Raw genomic sequence first — 18,961 nt, forward strand, 5'->3', positions numbered from 1 at the left:
CATTCTGGTTCATACCACACCTCTTTGAAACGAACTCGGAATAAACCACGACTACTCGTGAGAACACTGAACTATCAGCTCCTCTCACTTTGATCCCCTCCTTGCAGGAGGTCGTTGATGATAGTATCAAACGTTTGAAACATTAGCACTCCCACGAACATGCTGAGGGAATGCCCAATCATCTGGTACGTCCTCAAGCATAGTCTTGTCGTATTCACAGCCCAGAATAACACCAACACATACGACAGCATTCCATACAGTACCAAGGCAACAGCAAGCTCGTCGTTTCTCTCATCAACGACAGTCGGGGTGTCTGTGGGCATGGCAGACGAAGAAGAGAAACGATCCGATGTATTCACGCCTTGCGTAATTTCGTGGCGCAGCGGTCATGTCCATAACGTCATAAAACCCGTGCCGAATTTATTCAACACAAGCCTAATCCACGAGGGCCAAGAAAACCATCACAATTTATTCAGCAATAGTATACATCTAGAGAGGATCATCGTCGTCGATGGTGACGGTACTTCTCCCCGGCATCCCACGTGTCACCACTATCCCTACTCTCCACCACTGCTCGAATCATCTCATATGCATCTCGATCTTGCAGCATCGCTCCGCCCTAAAAACAATACTTTTTTTCGACGGACCCATCATATAACAGATGGACACAATCGGACCTAATTTGTATCTTACCACGATGAACCTAAGATACGCACCCTCCTCTTACCGTAGCATTCTTGATCAATGTAGCCGCCTGCACGAACTGAATAAAAGCCTTGTCCTTCCCCCGCAATTTTATCCGCGGTAACGGCGGTAACTTCTCCTCACCAACATCGTCGGCCCCATCGCCATCAACGGCCCTCAATACCTTCACCAAATCGATCGCCGTGGCGGGCGCGGGTGGCACTGCATGCCCAGCTTGCTGCAGTTGAAAATGCACAAGTGGCAGCAAAATCGACTCCACCGTTTTCCGCACCGCTGGATGCGATTCAATCAGCCTCTTCACATCGCTCGAAATCGGATTTCCACTTCTATCAGCATTCTGATTCTCCTCCGCAACAAGCGTCAACAACGCGGCCATCGTTCTCGATGATCTCGGCATTCCCGACAGATGTGCCAACGCGCTTTGCAGTGCCCTCACAGGGCTCTCAGCCGCCGAGGGATTTACCCTCACAAACAGCGGGGGCTCCGGCAGCTCCGGTGGGGGGCCCTGATGGGGGGCTGCGAACATCCCCATATGCATATGTTGGGCCGCTGCTGCTGCCGCTGCCCAAGGCGACATGCCTGCCCTCACTGCTCCTAACGCCGATTGAGGCAGCCCTCCCAAGGGCGACCCAAACCCTGCCGCTGCCGCCGCTGCCGCTGCTGCTGCCGCTGCGTGGAAGGACGGGGACATGCCCATAGGCCCAAGGGCACCCTTGCCACCCTTTCCTACACCACCACCCTTCCTATGATGCACCAATGGAGGGCTGTAGGGGGCAGCTAGCATGGCCGGCCGGTACAGAGCCCCAGGGGGCCTACGAGAAGCAAAAGGCCCGCCTTGGACCATCTCAGATGGCGCGGGGGAAGGCTGCGGCTGCTGCTGTTGCTGGACACCCGTAGACTGAATAGCAACAACAACAACAACCACGTCACAATCCAGCGTCAATATTGTATCCCTTTTCAATGCGGCCACAGCGATGGCGAAACTAGAGCGGTATTTCCCATCTAGTGCATATTTTCACAGAAACAAGCACATGGTCAACTACATGTGCTGCTGACATATGAAAATTCCTACCAGATTTTGGTTTCCCCACACCCCTGCCCCAAATGCATAGGCAATAGTGAGGAAGCTCCTGAACTCAGCTGAGGGAAGCGAACCTATATTCCTCCAACACTGCGCCTGGCCACCCTCGGTTTTTCTACGCATTTACACTGAATGGCGCTCACCCACATCTACCGTATCAAGTCGGCATCATACGCTATGAGCAACCGTGTTGGCAAGTATGTTCGGTTTCCTCAGCTGAGCTCGGGAAGTATCACTACGACTCGAAAAAAGCCGACGAGATTTTACCACACTTTCCTCAAAACTTCCAACACGCGTATTTGAGGATCGAGTGAGTATTTTCGAATGAAAATGAACAACGAAGACTAAAAAATATGAGCTTTCCCAGAACCGGCAGCTGAACGTTGAATTTAATCCTATGATGGATTCATGAGGGGTCCGCTGATGACCCCTCCAGCTTCCCCAACAAGAATAGCAGTGGGGCGGCGTCCCAAGTCAATACTACTACCATTGTCTGTTGGTAGGGCATCGGGGCGGTCGTTGTTGCCAGTCCTACTCGGCCGTCCATCGAGACTTTGAAGTCATTGTGGCAGTGGACTTGGATGAATCTCTGTAACCTATAAGAAACCACTCGTCAGTGGGCAGCGTTCATACCGTCACGCGCCACGAAATTGACTGCCTACGACCTGGACTTAACAAGGAACAGAGGGATTCGACTCTCACCGAGTTTCCATAATTCACTCTCGTTCAGTGAAAAGGCGAATTAGATAAAACATCACATACGCCGAGGGGAGATTCAGCCTCACCTCATTCCCATTCTAGGTAGCATAGTCCCAACAGTAGGATCCGTCTCGAGGACTCCTATAGGGATCCCTTCCCCACCACTATTGGCAGACCATCGACCCACAGCGTCCCGTATGGACAGCTTGATCTGCTCTACTATGGCCCCTGAGGCAGCAGGGTCAGTAGGGGGGAGAGGGGGGCCACCGGTTGGGTAGTTGCCTGGAGGGCTGGGACTCCCTCCAGGAGGCATTGGTGAGGACATGGAAACTACTGAGGAGAAGATCTATGCCGCTTTTTCCAAATATGTACGCTCTTTCCATTTCTGCCGAACCACGTATAAGGAGGAAGTAAATGGAGACACCTGCTTTATAGTGAATCACACACAGTAGGGAGTGCGATGTTATTGTGATGCACATGGTAGGGGACTGCGTAATCATCGAAAGCAAGATCTATTATTCAGCGCGGAACCGACAGAACGATTTCAAGAAATAGACAACGGTAGTAGCGCGCGCCCGAAAAATGTTTGTGGTTAGTTGAATTTCACGTCGTCAAATGTGTAGGTGCAGCGTACATACACAGTTAGGCTTGAAAGAGTTGAGTTTGACGATCGCATAGAATCGGGGAATATTAAACCTCGAAACAAAGTTGAGGGTTAAAAAATTACAGCCCGCGAAGATTGAACCCGAGCCATTACTGGTGAAACCTTGAAGTTTAACCAATACACTATTCACCATTGATATGTATAACGATCTTGCACCGTCCCCAATTCCGGATCTTGATCCCAAATCTTTCGTCCCCTGAAGTTGTTGTGTGATTCTTGTATACCACTCCTCCGTCACATCATGCCCGAATAGGGCCCTCCAAAGACATATATTGATGTCTTTGTTTAACCTTAGACCGCAGCATTTGTCTATGCGACTATTCCACCGATGATGATCCATACGCTTCATCCGAACCTATTTCATAGGATACTGGATGACTAGCTCGAGATAGCTGAGGTGGCTTATATTCACTACGTTATTGATTCAACGATAGAAGCTGTATCAAAGCCGCATTAATGATACGGCTCTGGAGTCCTCAATTAAAGATCTTATTTATTATATATATACTGTCTATTTATATTTCACCTATTTACTAATTATTCGTACGTTGATATTTCATATGCAACATACTAGTAGGAATTGCTTAAGATTTGCTGTGTACTATCAACATATGTGAACGAAAATAGTATCGCGCGCGTGTGATGCCTCGGATGGTAAAAAGACGAATAGCTGACGATAGGTCTATTCGTCAGTAGTCAGATTATGAGGCTTCGTCGTTAGACATGACTAGGAGAGCCACGTGACGTGATAATGGGGTTATTTGCTAATTATACTCCCCGACCAATGGAGAACATCTATAGGCAGATAAACTATACTGAACAGAGGCCAAGAGATACAACAATACATGTCTCCTTCCTTTACAGTATTCTAATTGACTTGTAGTAGACTATTGCCTACACAATCAAGAGAATAATAATCATATAAAATCACAATTTCTCGTTCCTATTTATTGCAAATACTAGGAGTAACCTGCATTCGCACATCGCCCCACTCCTGTGCGTATCCACTTCTGTCCCCATTCACAAACTATGAGGAGTGTCTCACCGTGAACATCAGAATTTGCTTGTCCCACAGGAATGCATCAGCTCATTACCATTACAGAAGCTAAAGCGTGCACTGAGTCCAATCGTTCAACGTGGTCCCAATCGAGATCATCATCGAGACATGAGACTCTGTGTCGATAACCCAACCCTCAACATGTTACGAAGAAACGTTGCAAAGATCACTAACATTTCCATCGACCTTCATTCTAACAGCATCACAGGCGGCCTCTCTCGCCTTCCACACAATCTCAGCCGGCGAGAGAAAACCGAGGCCCGTCGCTGGGAGTGGCAGACCCTGTGCACTCTTCTGATAAAGTCTCTCGGCTGTGATGGGATCAAGAGTTGCATCAAGTTGGACCTCTATGCATTTCTCCCGCAATCTTGAATGGACTTTAGAAGCGTCAACAGTAGTCATGGCCAACAATCCCCAGCCGGCGTCGTCAATGCCATACTGCAGCAAAGTCACCAGCAACCGTTGAACGGTACCGCTCACACTGCCCACGTCCGCGGGAGCAAGAGACTCGACGTCGTCAATGAGGATAGCGAAGGGGCCTGGCTCTTTGCGAATGTCACTAAGAAGCTTAGCAAGTTTGGCCTCTGAAGCACCCACCAAGCTGGATAGAATGTCCGAAGCCTTCAAGCGGAGCACCGATCGAGCTCCGATGGCTCGAGCAAGGAGATTCGATAGAAACGTCTTACCAGATCCCGAAGCTCCAGTGATAAGAATGCTGTGGAAATCACGAGGAAGACCTGGCCCAAATTTAGACACGACAGAATCCTTTAGGAGAGCCACTTGAGGCTTTGAGCCGAAGAACTCCTCCAGAGGGGAAGAGACTTTCACCATCGTCTCTGAGTTCCCACCGTCGCAGAGACACGGCCGACCAGCCAACACTGGAGGAACATCAGAGGCCTTCCGTTGGAGCTGAGCTACTGCTCGGACCACGTCAGTACAGGAGGGACTATCGCGGCCACCATCGATCGCCTTCAGGCAGGCGAAGCGGTACACACTTGCGAGATCGCAGATGAGCATTCCCTCCGTAAGGTCAACAGCAGTACGCGTAGCGCATGATGACAGGCACCGAGAGAAGTAGTCCAATCGCTGGGCGTCGTCAAGAGGGCCGAGTTCGATGTAGCCGTCAGCGAAAGCTGGAGAGTCTTCCTTAGAAATTACTGGCACCAGACATACCATCGGACCGCGACAGGGTAAGTGCTCCAACACAGCTTCAACAGCCAAGGCCTCATCCTGACCAAGGTCTGACCACCCCTCGAGGACCAAGATGCTGTTGCTTTCGTGAGGGATACGTCGATAGCGATGCTCGATGGTATCCATGAAGTGGGCCAGAGGATTGCTGTACACTACCGAGTCACGAGAGCACCTGAACACACGAATGATCGTGAGTCTTATGTTGGTCCCGACTATTGCCATTGGTGTAAGTGACGGAGACTCACTCAAGAAGGTCGATGGTCATCGTGTCCCAAGCAGCCTCTGCAGCAGCCGCCGCTTGAATGGCCGAACACAATGCGGTCTTGCCGCTGCCGCTACGACCCGCTACGACGATGCTAAGTGGTTCCTCGCCACTCGAATCGATGGCTTCCAGGATCGACGTAGCAGCAGCTTCTACTCCTGCTAGATCAGCTGTGATCCGAGGAAGCCAGCTGTGCGCTACTGACATGAACAACTAACTGTCACTCACAACTCAATAAGAAACTCCAAGTACGATCTCAACATTCCCACGACCGTTAATACTCTGACTTGGAGGGCCTCGATACCGAAGCCTCGCGAATGGCGCTCTCTAAGACCCTAGATCAACACAAGGCAAGAGGGAGGTTGTTCAAGTAGCAACGGAATGGTCATGCACACTATGGCCACCCATGCGGACGATCTCATTCCGGAGCTTCTCCGTTTCCTCCGAGTTAGGCCCATCGGAAGTGGCCCGGGCTCTGGCGGCGAAGTCCATATACCAAGTAGTGATGGCTAGTCGATCAAGGTCTCCTGTCACTGGAAGCACCTGACTAGTAGCAATCAGAATTTCGTGGCGCGCGGTCAAGCTGGCTACCTCATGTGGTACTCGATCGCTGAGGAAAACTAATAACCGGCCGCCTTTCGGGCAGATATCCGTTGCGACTTCCGAGCCATCTTCTGCAGTGTGGAATACCCGAAGTGCCTGTGACCAGAGGGAATGCGATTTCACAAAGGAGTGGTATGAGCCCTACACCTCCATGACTACTCATCTCCCAACTATCAGGATTGAGATATACCATCACCGTCAAGATTCTCCCATCGTCAATGGGATTATCGATATGCCGAATATATCGCGCGACCGCGTTACCACTTCCTATACCTAGCAGAGTAGGGTGCCAAGTACGAACCCGAGAATTTGGTGGCGCGCGATCATTATCAGATAGGTCACCTGGATAGACAGCTATCATGGAGCTCTGTGCCACCACCGTGTCCACTTCCTCCAACGCTGGACATCTTTTATTTCGAACCAAATTCTGGACGATACCGTCCATACCTGAACACGCTCATATTTGAACCGGCATGGAGTGTAGCCATGACCTGCTCTCAACCACTTGTAACTGATCGGACAGTCGTCATCCTCAGGAGACAGCCATCGCACAAAGTCCCCTCGGGAGCTCTCTTCAACGTATCTGAGCTACAGCCTCTACAGTACTGCGAGAGCATCTCTAGCAATGACTTCATATTCTGACCAGACCTGCCGCCTCCCATCCTTCCTCTCTGGAAATTGGCCTCCCCTGAGCCGACTCCAATTTATTCAATCACCGACAGTTCGAACCCACCAGAGTGATATCGGTCCATCCAGAGGGACCGCATCCTCCCAACAGCATTCATGTCGATGAAGCCCTCAACGACCGCCCATCCCCGCTCAGCCAAAGCCTCCGCCAGAGCCGCTGACTGACTCGCGGTCAAGGCCGGAGGGCATCCTCATTCCGGGTCTTCTTCGTAGCCTGTCAAGGGCAGCCTTCAACAACCACCATCTCATCTAGTGACATGACCATGGTCGTAGTGGCCGCCTATCAGAGTGAGGCACATCTCTATTTCTCGCGACTTAGCCTTCAGCTCACTCTGGGCCGTCGCTACCTGTCAGCCGACTGCGAAACGCAGTGTGGGAAAATATGTACGTGTCGGTGACAATATGGAAATTCTGAGGAAATTCTTTTTGTATACTTCTACCCGAGTTATCGATGAAACTCCTGAGCTCAGCTGAGGAAAGCCAACACATATTCCAACACTGTCCCCGGCCAGGTACCTCCTGTTCGGCCCTATCCTTTTCTCTAGCGACCTCCACCACTGTCGCGGTTGCCTCTGAGACATCTTGAATGATCCTAAACACCCGATTATTTTTCGACTAACACGGAAGGACCTGAGATTCCACCAAGTCCGGGCCCTACCGCTCCTGCTCGGCTCCAGCTTTCATTATCGCCTCGCTGAGGCGTTGGGTTCTCTCGGCGTGTGTCTGGAACATCGAGAATTGCATTTGACGGTTTTTTCATCAGAATCTGCCCACCTGCATGGCCGCACGCAGGTCTGCAACTTGTTCGGCCAAAGTTGGTGTCTTCCCGCCGGCTCCTCTACACTCTGCCCCATGAGCCTGCCAGGGCCTCTACAACGCCTCGCGCCCGACAATGCAGACTTCCTTCCAATGCTGTAGCTGATGGTCTTTGGAACAATACTTCACATCCTGGCATCGACTACACGTGTATGGATGTGGCCACTCGCCCACTTCGCCACAGTAAGCACAGGGAGTATATACAATGGTAGCCATAACCCGTTCTGAACGACCGAATGGCTAGGGAAAAGAATCAATACTGTGGCCGACGAGGACCAAATTTTGGGGGAATATATGCTTGGGCCCATCTGCTGAGCTCAGGAGTTTCCTCACTAACTATTGGAGTCAACGTACGAATCAGAAACCAACAAAAAAATTCCTAAAATTTTCATATTGTCACCGACACATGTAGCTGACCATGCACATTTTTCCCACACTGGCGAGGCCCATGGTCGGCCAACAACGCATATCCCTGCTTCTAGTAAAGCAACAATCTCCTCCTCCCCACTACTAACACAACTCGTGATAGGATCATTGAAAGCATACAAGGAACTATCATTATCAACAACAACGAGCATCAAGGAATTCAGCCAGCCCTTCATGCCCACTTTTCCGGGCGAGAATAGCAGGAGTTTGCCCCCTAACATCGGGCGTCTTCCTAAGCTTCCTAAAGACGTCAAATGTGAGTAACCATCGACAGATATCTCCATGGCCCCCATACGCCGCCTTATGCAGAGCTGTGTGGCCCTGGTCATTGCCCTGAGCTAGTTCCTCAGGGCTCAGTACTGAAGAGCACCACTTCATTGTCTTTAGCTGGCCCGACAACGCTGCGAAGTGAGTTACTATACACCCCCATCGATTAACATGATGGGCATCCGCGCCTCGGGCGACCAATGCGTCACACACTTGAGGGGAGCCTCCCCAGCATGCGAGCTGTAGCGGAGTAGTGCCATCCTTAGTCTCGGTGTCCACAGGCACATCACAGTCATCAAGGAGCCAATCCAGCATGCCCATTCTGCCGTTCCGTGCCGCCCAGTGAAGGGCGTTGCGACCGCTCTTGTGGTCACAGTAGTGAGGGTTTCCACCCACTTGAAATAGAACCTTGCAGACCCGCAAGTGACCAGCACCAGCAGCATAATGCAAGGGGGAGGACCCAAAGCGATCAGTAACGGTAGTGGTCTTGTCTTGGATCTCCTCTATAGTGTAGGTGTCCAGCACCGAGCCATCTTGACAAGCAGACAAAAACGGGTCCAACTTCTTCGCCTTCTTCTCAGCCTTCTTAACGGCTACTGGAACCACCGTATTTGCCTTTGCCAGCTCCTCTATGTAGCCAAAGAAAGAGTCGGCTCGGGCATGCGCAAAGACGTGCTCAACATCAACGACCACTCCCAACGCTTCGGAAAGGCTCTCAACCAGAACCACAGCCAGGAGGGAAGTGACTCCTTGACTGGCCAGCGAGGCGTCGTCAAGCACCTCGAACCCGAGCACTTCACTCACGCATTTCCGTATGCGTCCTCGCGGGCTGGTGGGCATTTGTGGTCGCCTCCGACCCTTGGTGACGGAGTAGGCTGACAAGGCTCTCCGATCCAACTTGCCGTTGGCCGTAACTGGCAAGGATGGTAACGATGTGAACCATGTTGGTATCATATACGGTGGCAATGTCCTCGACAGCTCTCGACGGAGACTGACCACGTCGATGTGTGAGGGGTCCGCCGTTATGAATGCGGCCAGATGGTCCCTATAGGGCACTACCGCACACTGACTGGTCTCAGCTAGCTGCTCTTTGAGGACCTTCTCAACTTCCCCTAGTTCGATACGGTACCCTCGCACCTTCACCTGGGAGTCGTCCAACCTGCCCAAGTATACGTAGTCACCACCGCGATGAGGATCCAACCTGACTCGATCGCCAGTAGCATACCAACCATCCACACAAAAACCACCAGCCGACCCCTTGGGGCGTCTGAAGTACCCCAGGGCCACCCCCGCGCCACCAATGATAAGCTCACCATCAGCACTGATTTTGAAAGTAGTGTTCCGAATAGGACGACCGATAGGCACAGGCCCATCCTCATCTGGCAACACTTGGTACGTGCTCGACCAGATAGTAGTCTCGGTGGGGCCGTAGCAGTTGAGGACCTTCGAGGCAACGTCACAGAGGCACCTTAGATGGGCTGGGAAGGGCTCGCCCCCACAGAGGATCTGCAGTCCACTGTTGAGCCCCATGGCTCTCTCCAACAGCCCAGCAGCTACCAACAGTTGCCACATCGTAGGGGTAGCCTGCATCAAGTCAATGGAGTCCTCAATGAGCATGTTGAGTATCTTAGGTGCACTCCTACACGTCTCGGTGTCAGCGATGATGCACTGCCTTCCCGTCGTGAGTGGCAGCATATACTCCAATACGGAGATGTCGAACTGGAAGGTGGTCACCGCCAGCAGCCGACGCCAGTCTGGTCCGAGCTCAGCAGCGAAGTGCTCTAACACATTGACGACACTAGTGTGGGACACCACTACACCCTTAGGCCGACCAGACGAGCCACTCGTGAACATTATGTACGCTGGTGCTGACCTCTCATCACACTCCTTTTCAATAGCCTGAGAATCTTCCAACCGGTCGAGCTCGTCGATCCCAACGACTCTGCCGTTGACCGATGACAAGTCAATGGTACTCCGACCAGTGGTGACTATCAAAAGGTCACAGTCACCCTCCTCAGCCACTTGTTGCGCTCTACTATCTGGGGTGAGGTCAGCATCGAGGGGGATCATAGTGCAGTCGAGTTTCCACAGCGCTAGGGCAGTGACGACGAAAGACACTCCTCGTTGTAGGAGTAGGAGCACTCTCGAACCCGACACCAAACCGTACTGGCGTGACAATACGGCCGCCCGGACCTCCACCACGCGGCGAAGCTGCTGATAAGTGAAGACAGCAGCGTTACATCGTAGGGCGATGTTGTCCGGAAACTCGACTGCCGCCGCCACGAAGTCGAGCCAGAGGTTGTCATAAAGCAAGTGCTCCATGCATTGAGTTCTGAGTCCACTGTTCACCTCCCGACTGCTATAACACAACTATAGAGTGTGGGTGGAAGTATCTAGGGTTGAATCGATACTCAGTAGTGCGTATTCAGACTGGCAGCTATTGTCATCATGCACAGACTACTTCGTCACACATCTGGTCACAACCAAGGCGCCTGAGGGAAAGTCAACTCAACTAGCGATGGTTACACTGACGATATTTCAGTCTGGTGTGGGAGAATATGCACATGGTCAACTACATGCGTAGATGACATTTGCGGAAATTCCGATGAAAAACGAGGGAATTCTCATCGGTTTCTGTACAGTTACACCTAAAACTCAGCTGAGGAAAGCAAACATATATTCCAACAATGTTTCGATCACAAAATCATCACCAGGAGGAAGCCTCAACTCACCTCTAGCGCCATAGTGACATATAGCTGACTGCAGTCAAGCAGCATAAGAAAGAAATCACGGAGATGCAAGTACAGAAATTCGCATACAAGCAACGCATCGACACTTTGATAAATTGCGCTCAGCAACCAATCGTATTGGGATAAAAAATTCATAAAAAATGACAATCAGAACTCTCCTCAATCCCCATCGATTTCGCCACGCCACGCGATAATGAATCAATAGAAGAATTAGCAGAGTGACCACGGACCGATTTTGCAATGTTGCGTACACCTGACGCCATTGGCAACTGCAAGCGCAAGCGTTTACAATAGCACACCGCTTAGTTACTTGGATAAAGTAATTCTACAATGACATATACCAACTACAGCGTTACCCCAAAAAGAGGTTGAATAAATATACACGTCGTATACGAGATGAGCACACACCGGGGAGAGGCGGTCCTCGTGCATCAGAAATGTTCAAACAATAACAGAATTTGCTGACGGTCTCCTTCCGTGCGGCACCTGACCCGAAGGAAGAATCTCGATCGCTTCTGCTGATGTGTGAGAAAAGTAGCAATGCATGAACAATCAAAATACATTGAGGGTGTGTAGCTCAGTACTAGAGCGGCTGACTGCAGATCAGCAGGTCCTCGGTTCAAATCCGGGCGCGCCCTTAATTCCACTACCGGTGACCTTTTGCCATACACACTCATCACATTCGGCTTACTACAATCCCTTTGAACCGAGCTCGAGTAGTCCATGATACAGAAATTCAGCTACGACTACTCTTCCCAGCTCCCAACCTCCCAACTCACATCCCGCACTTGACGACAAATTTCCCCTGCCTCAGCAGGAGCAGCAGCAGCAGCAACGATGATAATAACAAGAGTACAGAATTCAGGATAGATGCTTCTACATACGCATGCAAGTATACCTAACACGACCACCTCGCTCCTTCCCATTGTCCTTCAACTCACACCGTGGCATCCAGCGACGGCTACAAACCGTCTAGATCCAGCTCATCCACGCAGTCAAGTTCCAAAGCTGATAATTCACTGCCCGTCATCTCGTCATCAGTCATATCCCTCAGCACGTCATCGTCATCATCGACTTCAGAACCGATGTCCCTACTGCTAGTCTTAGGGCCTCCACAGAATTCTCGAGCCGCCGGATCTGACAATGCGCCAGACATGTACACAATGAGAACAAATCGTAGCTCCACACTACAGCATTTCTGAGCAGCTCCTCGTTCCCGCACTATTGGGGTGAGCGCTGATGGACTAGAGACCGCCGTTGACGAGGAGATTGTACTACAGCATGACCCCGCGGCCTGATAACAATGTTAAGTCGTGTAGCATTATTCCAATAAGGAACAGTAGGATAATTACCATCCTCAAGGGCGGAGTGCAACCCCCAACCTCAGCAGTATCATCCATGATGTCATCAGCAGTGGCATCCTCTTTACCAGCAGCTACGACTGCTTCTAGTGCAGCTGCTGTCGCGTACAATCTTACGTACTCTAAGAGCGGGTAATACTTCCTCATAATAAGCGCCTTTGTAATAACTATCATTCCATCTCTCGTACGCCACCAAACAGGCGTGCTACAGCAGGGAATTTCAACGACGATGATACTTCAACAGTTTCCCACAAGGCACGCAATACTCACCTTGGCACTTGTAGTCATAGGCCGTCTTATCTCTGAGCATAAGGGCAGCCGCTTCCGGGTTCAATGGATCCGACGGGTTTGGGTATCTGCCACCACCAGGTAGTCATCTCCCATACCCTTCCTACACGTCTTACGCTAACAATTGTGGCAAGAAGACGTCGAATATGTTGACAAGAGAGTACAAGGGAGTCCAGGTTTGATTTATAACATCCAAGCACACCGAGCCGCTCCGCTCGTCTATATTTGGGTGGTAAATCCTGAAGCACATCAGCAGTCTTCATTGAAGTGATCGTATTCCGACCTGTTCTTGAAACCTATACTCGGACTCTGAAATGGGTACTGCTCCGGTAACTCTACGTGTATTCGGAATACCCCACCCTTGTACGGCGCTGGCAGGCATCAACTCCCGTGGGAGAAGGGTCACAAGCCTCTTACATTCGGCAGGTGCGTAAAAGAGCACCGAGAAGTCCTGTGTGACGTTCTTCGACTCCGGATCGACATCAACTTCATAGCCGGCTCGCATCCTGAGCAGGAGTGGAGCTGGGCTGATCCAGTTGGCAGCCTACAATCTAGCGAAGTCCGTATGCTTCCGATTCGTTGCTTGGGACATGGATGATCAATAACAGAATTTTGTAGACAAAACGTTCAAGGGTACTGCTGAGAGGAGCATAAGTCGTGGCTAAACACGAGGGGACCAACATAAGGAGACTGCTGCTACATCGCTGGGTGCAGCCACATAACGATTTTCCAATCGAATTAAACGTGAATGCACGAACATCTTTAGGGCGAGGCCTCCCCCCTCGTTTGGGGGGAAGTATTCCAGAAGTCCACGACAACAACGGTTCCCATGCGTATGTCGCATAATCGTGCGTCATTTATTCCGTATCAGGGTCGGAATTTTCACGGAGCGTAATCGTCGGAAATCTCCATTTGAGCTTCTCACGAAGACAATGCGGTTGGATCCCGCCTGCCGCTTGACTGGTCATGAGGCATGTGTTGTCCGAGGGACCTTCAACACCCACGACAAATTAGCAACAGCCAGCGCTGACACTTCCGTGAAGATATGGGATCTTGCCGAAGGAAGGTGATGGGCCGCCTCAACAATGCACTGCAATTGGGCCTGTTTCGTATCTTGCACGCTCAACCTTAAGATACGCCTTTCTCAGATTGATCTCGACTCTAGGTGGTTCCCACACTCAGTCTCTAACGGACTGTGCGTGGCATGGCAGTGGCAATTGGCTCGTCACTGCTTGTGAAGGAGGAGCCCTCTACCTATGGGATACGAGGACGGGTCAGTCTCTCTCAAGCCATCTCTATACCGTAAATCGAGTACATCGCGCAACCATACCCGTTTCTGTGTGACTACGTACACTGTACAAGGCCGGTGTGGGCTAGACGTGCTTGACAGGCCATTACCATAGTTGCTGTAGTTGGCGATGCTGTTGGTGGTCAGGCACGTCAGTGGGGTCCGCCAAATGTGATGATCCAACGTATTGTGTGTCATTGGGGAAGTCCCCCAACTCGTGCTCCTTGGCCACTGGTGACAGTCGAGGAGTCCTCTCCTTGTGGGACGTTCGACAATGTGAGTATAATGCGACGTTATGGTCTAGTGGGATGAGGGTGTTGTTGCGAATCCGGCGGTTGTCGGTTCGATTCGTGGCCGCTGCATTTACAACTAACCCTCTCTTGCACAGTTGCCTCCCTCTCCAGCCACTATCCCTCGGACCAGAACAAACCCCACATCGAGGCCATCGCCTCCCACAGCCCCTTATCCTCCGTTCAACATGCTCAGGACGACTCCGTCATAGTACTAGGGACTCCAACACTCACTGCCCACAAGCTCTAACAGGTCACCGCAGGACTGGATGGGAATATCCGACTGTGGTCCTCCTGGTCCGTCGACTGTTTGCGGACTCTCGGCGCTGGTGCTAGTGGTACTGAGTGCATGGGAGCGACGATTGCCTCGAGTGATATCAGGGATAAGTAAGGACGCCTGAGGGTGATGGTTGGTCGAATGCCTCCACAGGTCAGTTCCTGTTTACATCGCGGGTCTGTATTCTGACGGTCTTGCACGAGTGTGGGATCTGAGGTCTCATCGCTCTATGAGGTACTGCTCCCGTCCTGTGTGTTGGGGTGAGGGCTCAGCTGTGGAATGTGAGACACTTACTTTAGGTGGCTCCATGGCATAGAGCAGCCGGGTGTGAAGTCGGTCGCCAATGAGGTGGGAAGACATAACTGATAGAATTATCGTCAAATAGATATGCCGACGTCTCTTTCAGTTTGCAGCTAGTAGTCGATCGCAGTCCGTGCAGGGGTCGCCTGAGTCTACATCAACCAAAGCGCCTTCCACCAGCGATGGAGAAAAAATAAAGAACTTCTGCCGGCCGTGCATTAGCATACTTGGGAGAGAACGTAATATACTCTAGAATTGATGTGCTTCGCTCCGCTGTGTCGATCGTGATTTTTCACTCCGGTCAGAATCAAGTGATAGTCCAGTGATGTACATGCCGGGTCTTGACCGGCGTGTATACGCTGTTGTTTTGAAGTCGGGTAGAGCAGTGGGGAAGTCGCCCGTGGGCCACACTTGCCCGATATCGAGCATTTCCTGTAACTCAACGGGGGAGGTCCTGGTAGGCCTCTGGTGCATCTTACTACTGCCGGTTACCCTCGAATAGTATTGGGTGTAGGTCAGTACGGGCTACGGTCGTGACGCGAGTGCGATGGTCTGGCACGTGCGGGAAGGCGGTGTCTCGATGGATGGGGATGTTGAAGAGCTGCCAGAAGAAGCCTTCCATGAGGTCCCTCCGCAAATTGCGGGTCTTAAAGTGCTTTGATCGTGCATATCATTGTTTTAATTTATGTTTCATTTTGGACTTCCGAAATCGAGTTTCTTCAAGACGTGTCTGCGGTGTGGTTTGTCGTGAGCATTGGAGGGGGTTCTAAAGTCCTTGTGTGATGAATGTGACATAAGACTGGCTGTTTGAATGTGATGAACGATGAGGATGGGACGACTTCGGGCGTGACACGATATGGTTGGTGTCACCCTTAAGCGATACGGCTTCGGTCGCGTTACTGAAAAGACTCGGGTCCGTATGCGGGAGAATGTTCCCGAGGCTGGGGTGTAGACTAAGTGAGATCGAGTCTTGAAGGCTGCAGGTTATTCCTTTAATCTCGGTAATATGGTGCGGACGAACGCCAATGAAGATCGATACACCTTCTTCGTTGAGTGGTACGATCAGACTGCCGAACTGTTCAGGCGGTATCAACTGACGTAATGATGGGTGGCAACGGATAGCATCGGGTTGGTCGTCAGTATGTGCCAGTCCGGACGGCGCTGGTGCATGCTTGAGGGGGGATTAGATTAGGATTGATATTTCCAGTCATCGACTGAACCTGCTTAGGGCATGCGCGTGCATTCGCGTGAGTAGCGTGTAGCTGATGAGTCCTTCGACGCAAATCAATGTATTGCGTGAGTGGAAGTAGTGTTGCTGTGGAATATTGAGTAAATGATCGCTGCTTGAAGTTGGTGTTGGTTGCAGTTCAACAGGTCGTTTAGCTCAGTCGGTTAGAGCATCGTGCTAATAACGCGAGGGTCGCAGGTTCGAGCCCTGCATCGACCATTTTGTTAGTGTGTCCCTCCTCGTCAGCTACCTATTATAAACCACACCAGAGGCTGCAACGGATCGGCTTCCATCTTGTTCAGATACTTCCTTCGCGATGGCACCTTGGAAATGTACGACATCAAAAATCGTCGCCGTAGGTTCGAGTGGGCCGCTCATATCGTTGAAAGTTGTGGCACCTCCGTCCCTACATCCATGCCATTCAGCGTTCCTCAAGCGCTGCGAGTTCCCAGGGGTAACTGCGGAGGACCTTTCCATCGGTTCTACGATTACCGTGTACTCCAGGCAGTTGAAGATCGTGGAATACGCGGATGAGGTATTACCGTCGAGCACCAAGCCGTGGCAGGATTCAGCGTTGGTTTTTTCAACACGTTAGGGGTTGTGTCGCCTTGTGTAGTTCACTCGAACCAAGCTGGAGACTTTGAAGGGACGCACACTGGCCATGATCAAGCCAGATGCTTACAACCATATAGGGGAGATATTGACTGCTATCGTGAAGGCTGGGTGGGGGGAGAAGCTCCTCTCGAGAGGTGGCGAAGTTGGTTTTTCTCCCCACTAGGTTTGTCATCAAGAACCTCCGAATGTGCAAGCTAGACCGTCGGGCCGCGGAGGAGTTCTATCGTGACCATAAGGGGAAGAGCTTTTTTGATGATTTGATCAGGTGAGAGCCACTCTTGGGAACCTCCGTATCCGTTGAGATAGCGGTCACGGGACTGTTATCGTTTGCCAGCCAATGCATATCTGCAATCTAAATGTCTACAGTGCGCAGTTGGATATGATCGTCGAGTGGTCGGACGGCGTCTGAAGGAGTATTCGTTCATAGGAACCATCATTTCATCGATATTAGTTTTTTATTAATAAATCATGTATAATAGTACTACAAGAAGAACTAGCAGTCGTATCACGACTAATATCATGTGCCATTTGCATTGGATTACATTTCTCCGACTCGACGGCGCACCTTCCCAGGTTCCCCAGATTATTCCCATTAGGCGTTCGCGATTGGTCAATACTCCCCTCAGATTCGTTACATCCGATGCTGTTGTGGCAATAGAACTGTGGGGGGATGGCGCTGTGACCAAATGGAGGCAGCTGGTTGAAGGAGATCTACGCCCGAGGTAGCGTCTCCTCAAATCCCTGCGTCTCTATAGGGTCCACCGGTCGGGAAATTATGTGGGAATGCTGTGGGTGTCTGTGGGTGTTGAATGAGATTTAGTTACCTTCGGCTCATGCTGTTTATTGTAGCACCCTATCACATTAGGGCTAGCCTTTACGATGAGCATCATCCCTTTATCACTTGGCTCAGATTCGGAACTGATGCCACTCGAAACGCAGTGCATGGCAGTGACTCAGCCGAGAACGCTACTCGAGAGATTGATTTCTTCTTTGGTACTTTCAAGCGAGTGGAAGCTGCTCCCTTTTGATGCCGTTTGTTATTCAGGCAGCAACTCCCCGGCTGAGGAGACTGCGATCTTCAACAACTGCACTTGTTGCGTCATCAGGCCACATGTGAGTGTTGCTAGTGAACTCGCATGGAATGGTCTCACTCGATCAGGTTGCGAATACACCACAAGTTGGAGAAATAGTACAGAGGGTTCTGGATAACGGGTGAGAGGGTTAAGAACCAGAGAGGCACATTCGTTGTTGATTATATGGTCTCGTGGCCTAATGGATAAGGCGTTGGTCTTCGGAACCAAAGATTGTGGGTTCGAGTCCTACCGAGATCGCTTTTTCAGTTTCGAAATTGCTGCTATGCGCTGGTGTACCTTGGACAAGCGTTCATCTGAGGAGTTCCTCGAGGTAAGACGCACTCGTCCCAGAACTGAGCTGGAACTCCCTATTCGTGGCTTCCAAGCTTATAGCATATATGCCGTCGGATTCGAGCTGGGCACGTTTCGTTGCAGCGGTTCACGTGACTGTGATCTGTTCCAAGACCGCTGGCGCAAAATTCATCTATCGTAACCGCAAGTATGTAGCTCATCAGGTCTATAGTGGAGTCCTCCCCGAGTACACGATGCAGGTGAACGATCTCTGTGGCGGTCCCTCACTGGCCCTTGAGGTCATTAGCCCTTCTCTCTGATGTGTATGCATCGGGCGTGTAGATACGGCAAGAGTCTGCTGTGGAAGCCTTCAGAAAGTTCGTAGGGCCCCATGATCCTCAAATCGCCAAGGCCCTCAGGCCAGGTAGAGGTATATCCTCTCATACCACAGTTGACCGGTGGTACCCAGGCACACTGAGAGCCGCCTTTGGCATCGATAGAGTGAAGAATGCTGTACACTGTACGGATCTTGAAGAGGACGGTCAGCTGGAAGTCGAGTAAGTCCAGTATAAGGCATTTTGTCTTCCTCTATGGGGGAGATACACTTCCAGTGCGGCCCACAGTGCCACGACTGTCTTCAATTCAACGACTCTGGCTCTATCGTGAGCTCACGAGCTACGATGATATATGCTCTGGAATATATGCAATCACGCGGTATAATTCCCTAATGGGAAAGCAAGAG

General features: G+C 51.1%; 7 protein-coding genes and 1 non-coding gene across 8 annotated transcripts; 3 read left to right on the forward strand and 5 right to left on the reverse strand.

Annotated features, from left to right (window-relative positions):
* Positions 1-499: 499 nt before the first annotated feature.
* On the reverse strand, positions 500-2,798 carry Pmar_PMAR011588 (hypothetical protein; the record flags this gene model as incomplete). The annotated part of the gene is made up of 4 exons (XM_002773698.1): positions 500-619; positions 728-1,603; positions 2,274-2,382; positions 2,572-2,798. The coding sequence occupies 4 exons, from the start codon at positions 2,796-2,798 to the stop codon at positions 500-502; spliced, it is 1,332 nt and encodes a 443-aa protein (XP_002773744.1).
* A 1,552-nt stretch (positions 2,799-4,350) lies between these two features.
* Positions 4,351-5,619, reverse strand: Pmar_PMAR011589 (hypothetical protein; the record flags this gene model as incomplete). The annotated part of the gene is made up of 1 exon (XM_002773699.1): positions 4,351-5,619. One exon carries the CDS (start codon positions 5,617-5,619, stop codon positions 4,351-4,353), a length of 1,269 nt encoding a protein of 422 aa, XP_002773745.1.
* Positions 5,620-7,194: 1,575 nt separating this feature from the next.
* Positions 7,195-7,681, reverse strand: Pmar_PMAR011590 (hypothetical protein; the record flags this gene model as incomplete). The annotated part of the gene is made up of 3 exons (XM_002773700.1): positions 7,195-7,296; positions 7,466-7,541; positions 7,608-7,681. The coding sequence occupies 3 exons, from the start codon at positions 7,679-7,681 to the stop codon at positions 7,195-7,197; spliced, it is 252 nt and encodes an 83-aa protein (XP_002773746.1).
* Positions 7,682-8,297: 616 nt separating this feature from the next.
* Positions 8,298-10,780, reverse strand: Pmar_PMAR011591 (antibiotic synthetase, putative; the record flags this gene model as incomplete). Its single annotated transcript, XM_002773701.1, has 1 exon — positions 8,298-10,780. One exon carries the CDS (start codon positions 10,778-10,780, stop codon positions 8,327-8,329), a length of 2,454 nt encoding a protein of 817 aa, XP_002773747.1. The 3' UTR covers positions 8,298-8,326.
* A 140-nt stretch (positions 10,781-10,920) lies between these two features.
* Pmar_PMAR011593 (ubiquitin-conjugating enzyme E2-23 kDa, putative) lies at positions 10,921-13,498 on the reverse strand. Its single transcript, XM_002773702.1, has 10 exons — positions 13,406-13,498; positions 13,275-13,363; positions 13,141-13,228; positions 12,974-13,096; positions 12,840-12,925; positions 12,561-12,691; positions 12,400-12,502; positions 12,152-12,345; positions 11,988-12,106; positions 10,921-11,694 (listed from the first exon to the last, which is right to left on the reverse strand). Exons 1-8 carry the CDS (start codon positions 13,447-13,449, stop codon positions 12,170-12,172), a joined length of 840 nt encoding a protein of 279 aa, XP_002773748.1. The 5' UTR covers positions 13,450-13,498; the 3' UTR covers positions 10,921-11,694; positions 11,988-12,106; positions 12,152-12,169.
* Positions 11,775-11,846, forward strand: Pmar_PMAR011592. Its single transcript has one exon. It is a non-coding gene; the product is annotated as a tRNA-Cys (tRNA).
* A 291-nt stretch (positions 13,499-13,789) lies between the features above and the next one.
* On the forward strand, positions 13,790-15,964 carry Pmar_PMAR011594 (Set1 complex component swd3, putative; the record flags this gene model as incomplete). Its single annotated transcript, XM_002773703.1, has 9 exons — positions 13,790-13,923; positions 14,006-14,130; positions 14,293-14,421; positions 14,534-14,646; positions 14,689-14,822; positions 14,866-14,946; positions 15,012-15,060; positions 15,527-15,664; positions 15,890-15,964. 9 exons carry the CDS (start codon positions 13,790-13,792, stop codon positions 15,962-15,964), a joined length of 978 nt encoding a protein of 325 aa, XP_002773749.1.
* Positions 15,965-16,018: 54 nt separating this feature from the next.
* Positions 16,019-18,780, forward strand: Pmar_PMAR011595 (nucleoside diphosphate kinase, putative; the record flags this gene model as incomplete). The annotated part of the gene is made up of 13 exons (XM_002773704.1): positions 16,019-16,110; positions 16,543-16,595; positions 16,666-16,775; positions 16,857-16,963; positions 17,019-17,120; positions 17,482-17,577; positions 17,766-17,848; positions 17,901-17,968; positions 18,015-18,067; positions 18,196-18,259; positions 18,444-18,518; positions 18,562-18,643; positions 18,689-18,780. The coding sequence occupies 13 exons, from the start codon at positions 16,019-16,021 to the stop codon at positions 18,778-18,780; spliced, it is 1,077 nt and encodes a 358-aa protein (XP_002773750.1).
* Between the last annotated feature and the right edge of the window lie 181 nt (positions 18,781-18,961).

The sequence above is a fragment of the Perkinsus marinus genome, assembly GCF_000006405.1.
Source record: "Perkinsus marinus ATCC 50983 genomic scaffold scf_1104296958712, whole genome shotgun sequence".
NCBI classification, from domain to species: Eukaryota; Perkinsozoa; order Perkinsida; family Perkinsidae; genus Perkinsus; species Perkinsus marinus.

What these genes read in the sequence shown, in the direction of transcription:
- Pmar_PMAR011593 (XM_002773702.1), bottom strand. Translation starts at nt 13,449, where the DNA reads ATGTCCCAAGCAACGAATCGGAAGCATACGGACTTCGCTAGATT. An exon ending in AGTATAGGTTTCAAGAACAG is followed by an intron (nt 13,097 to 13,140) that starts GTCGGAATACGA and finishes GATGTGCTTCAG; the next exon opens with GATTTACCACCCAAATATAG. An exon ending in TTCTTGCCACAATTGTTAGC is followed by an intron (nt 12,926 to 12,973) that starts GTAAGACGTGTA and finishes TGGTGGTGGCAG; the next exon opens with ATACCCAAACCCGTCGGATC.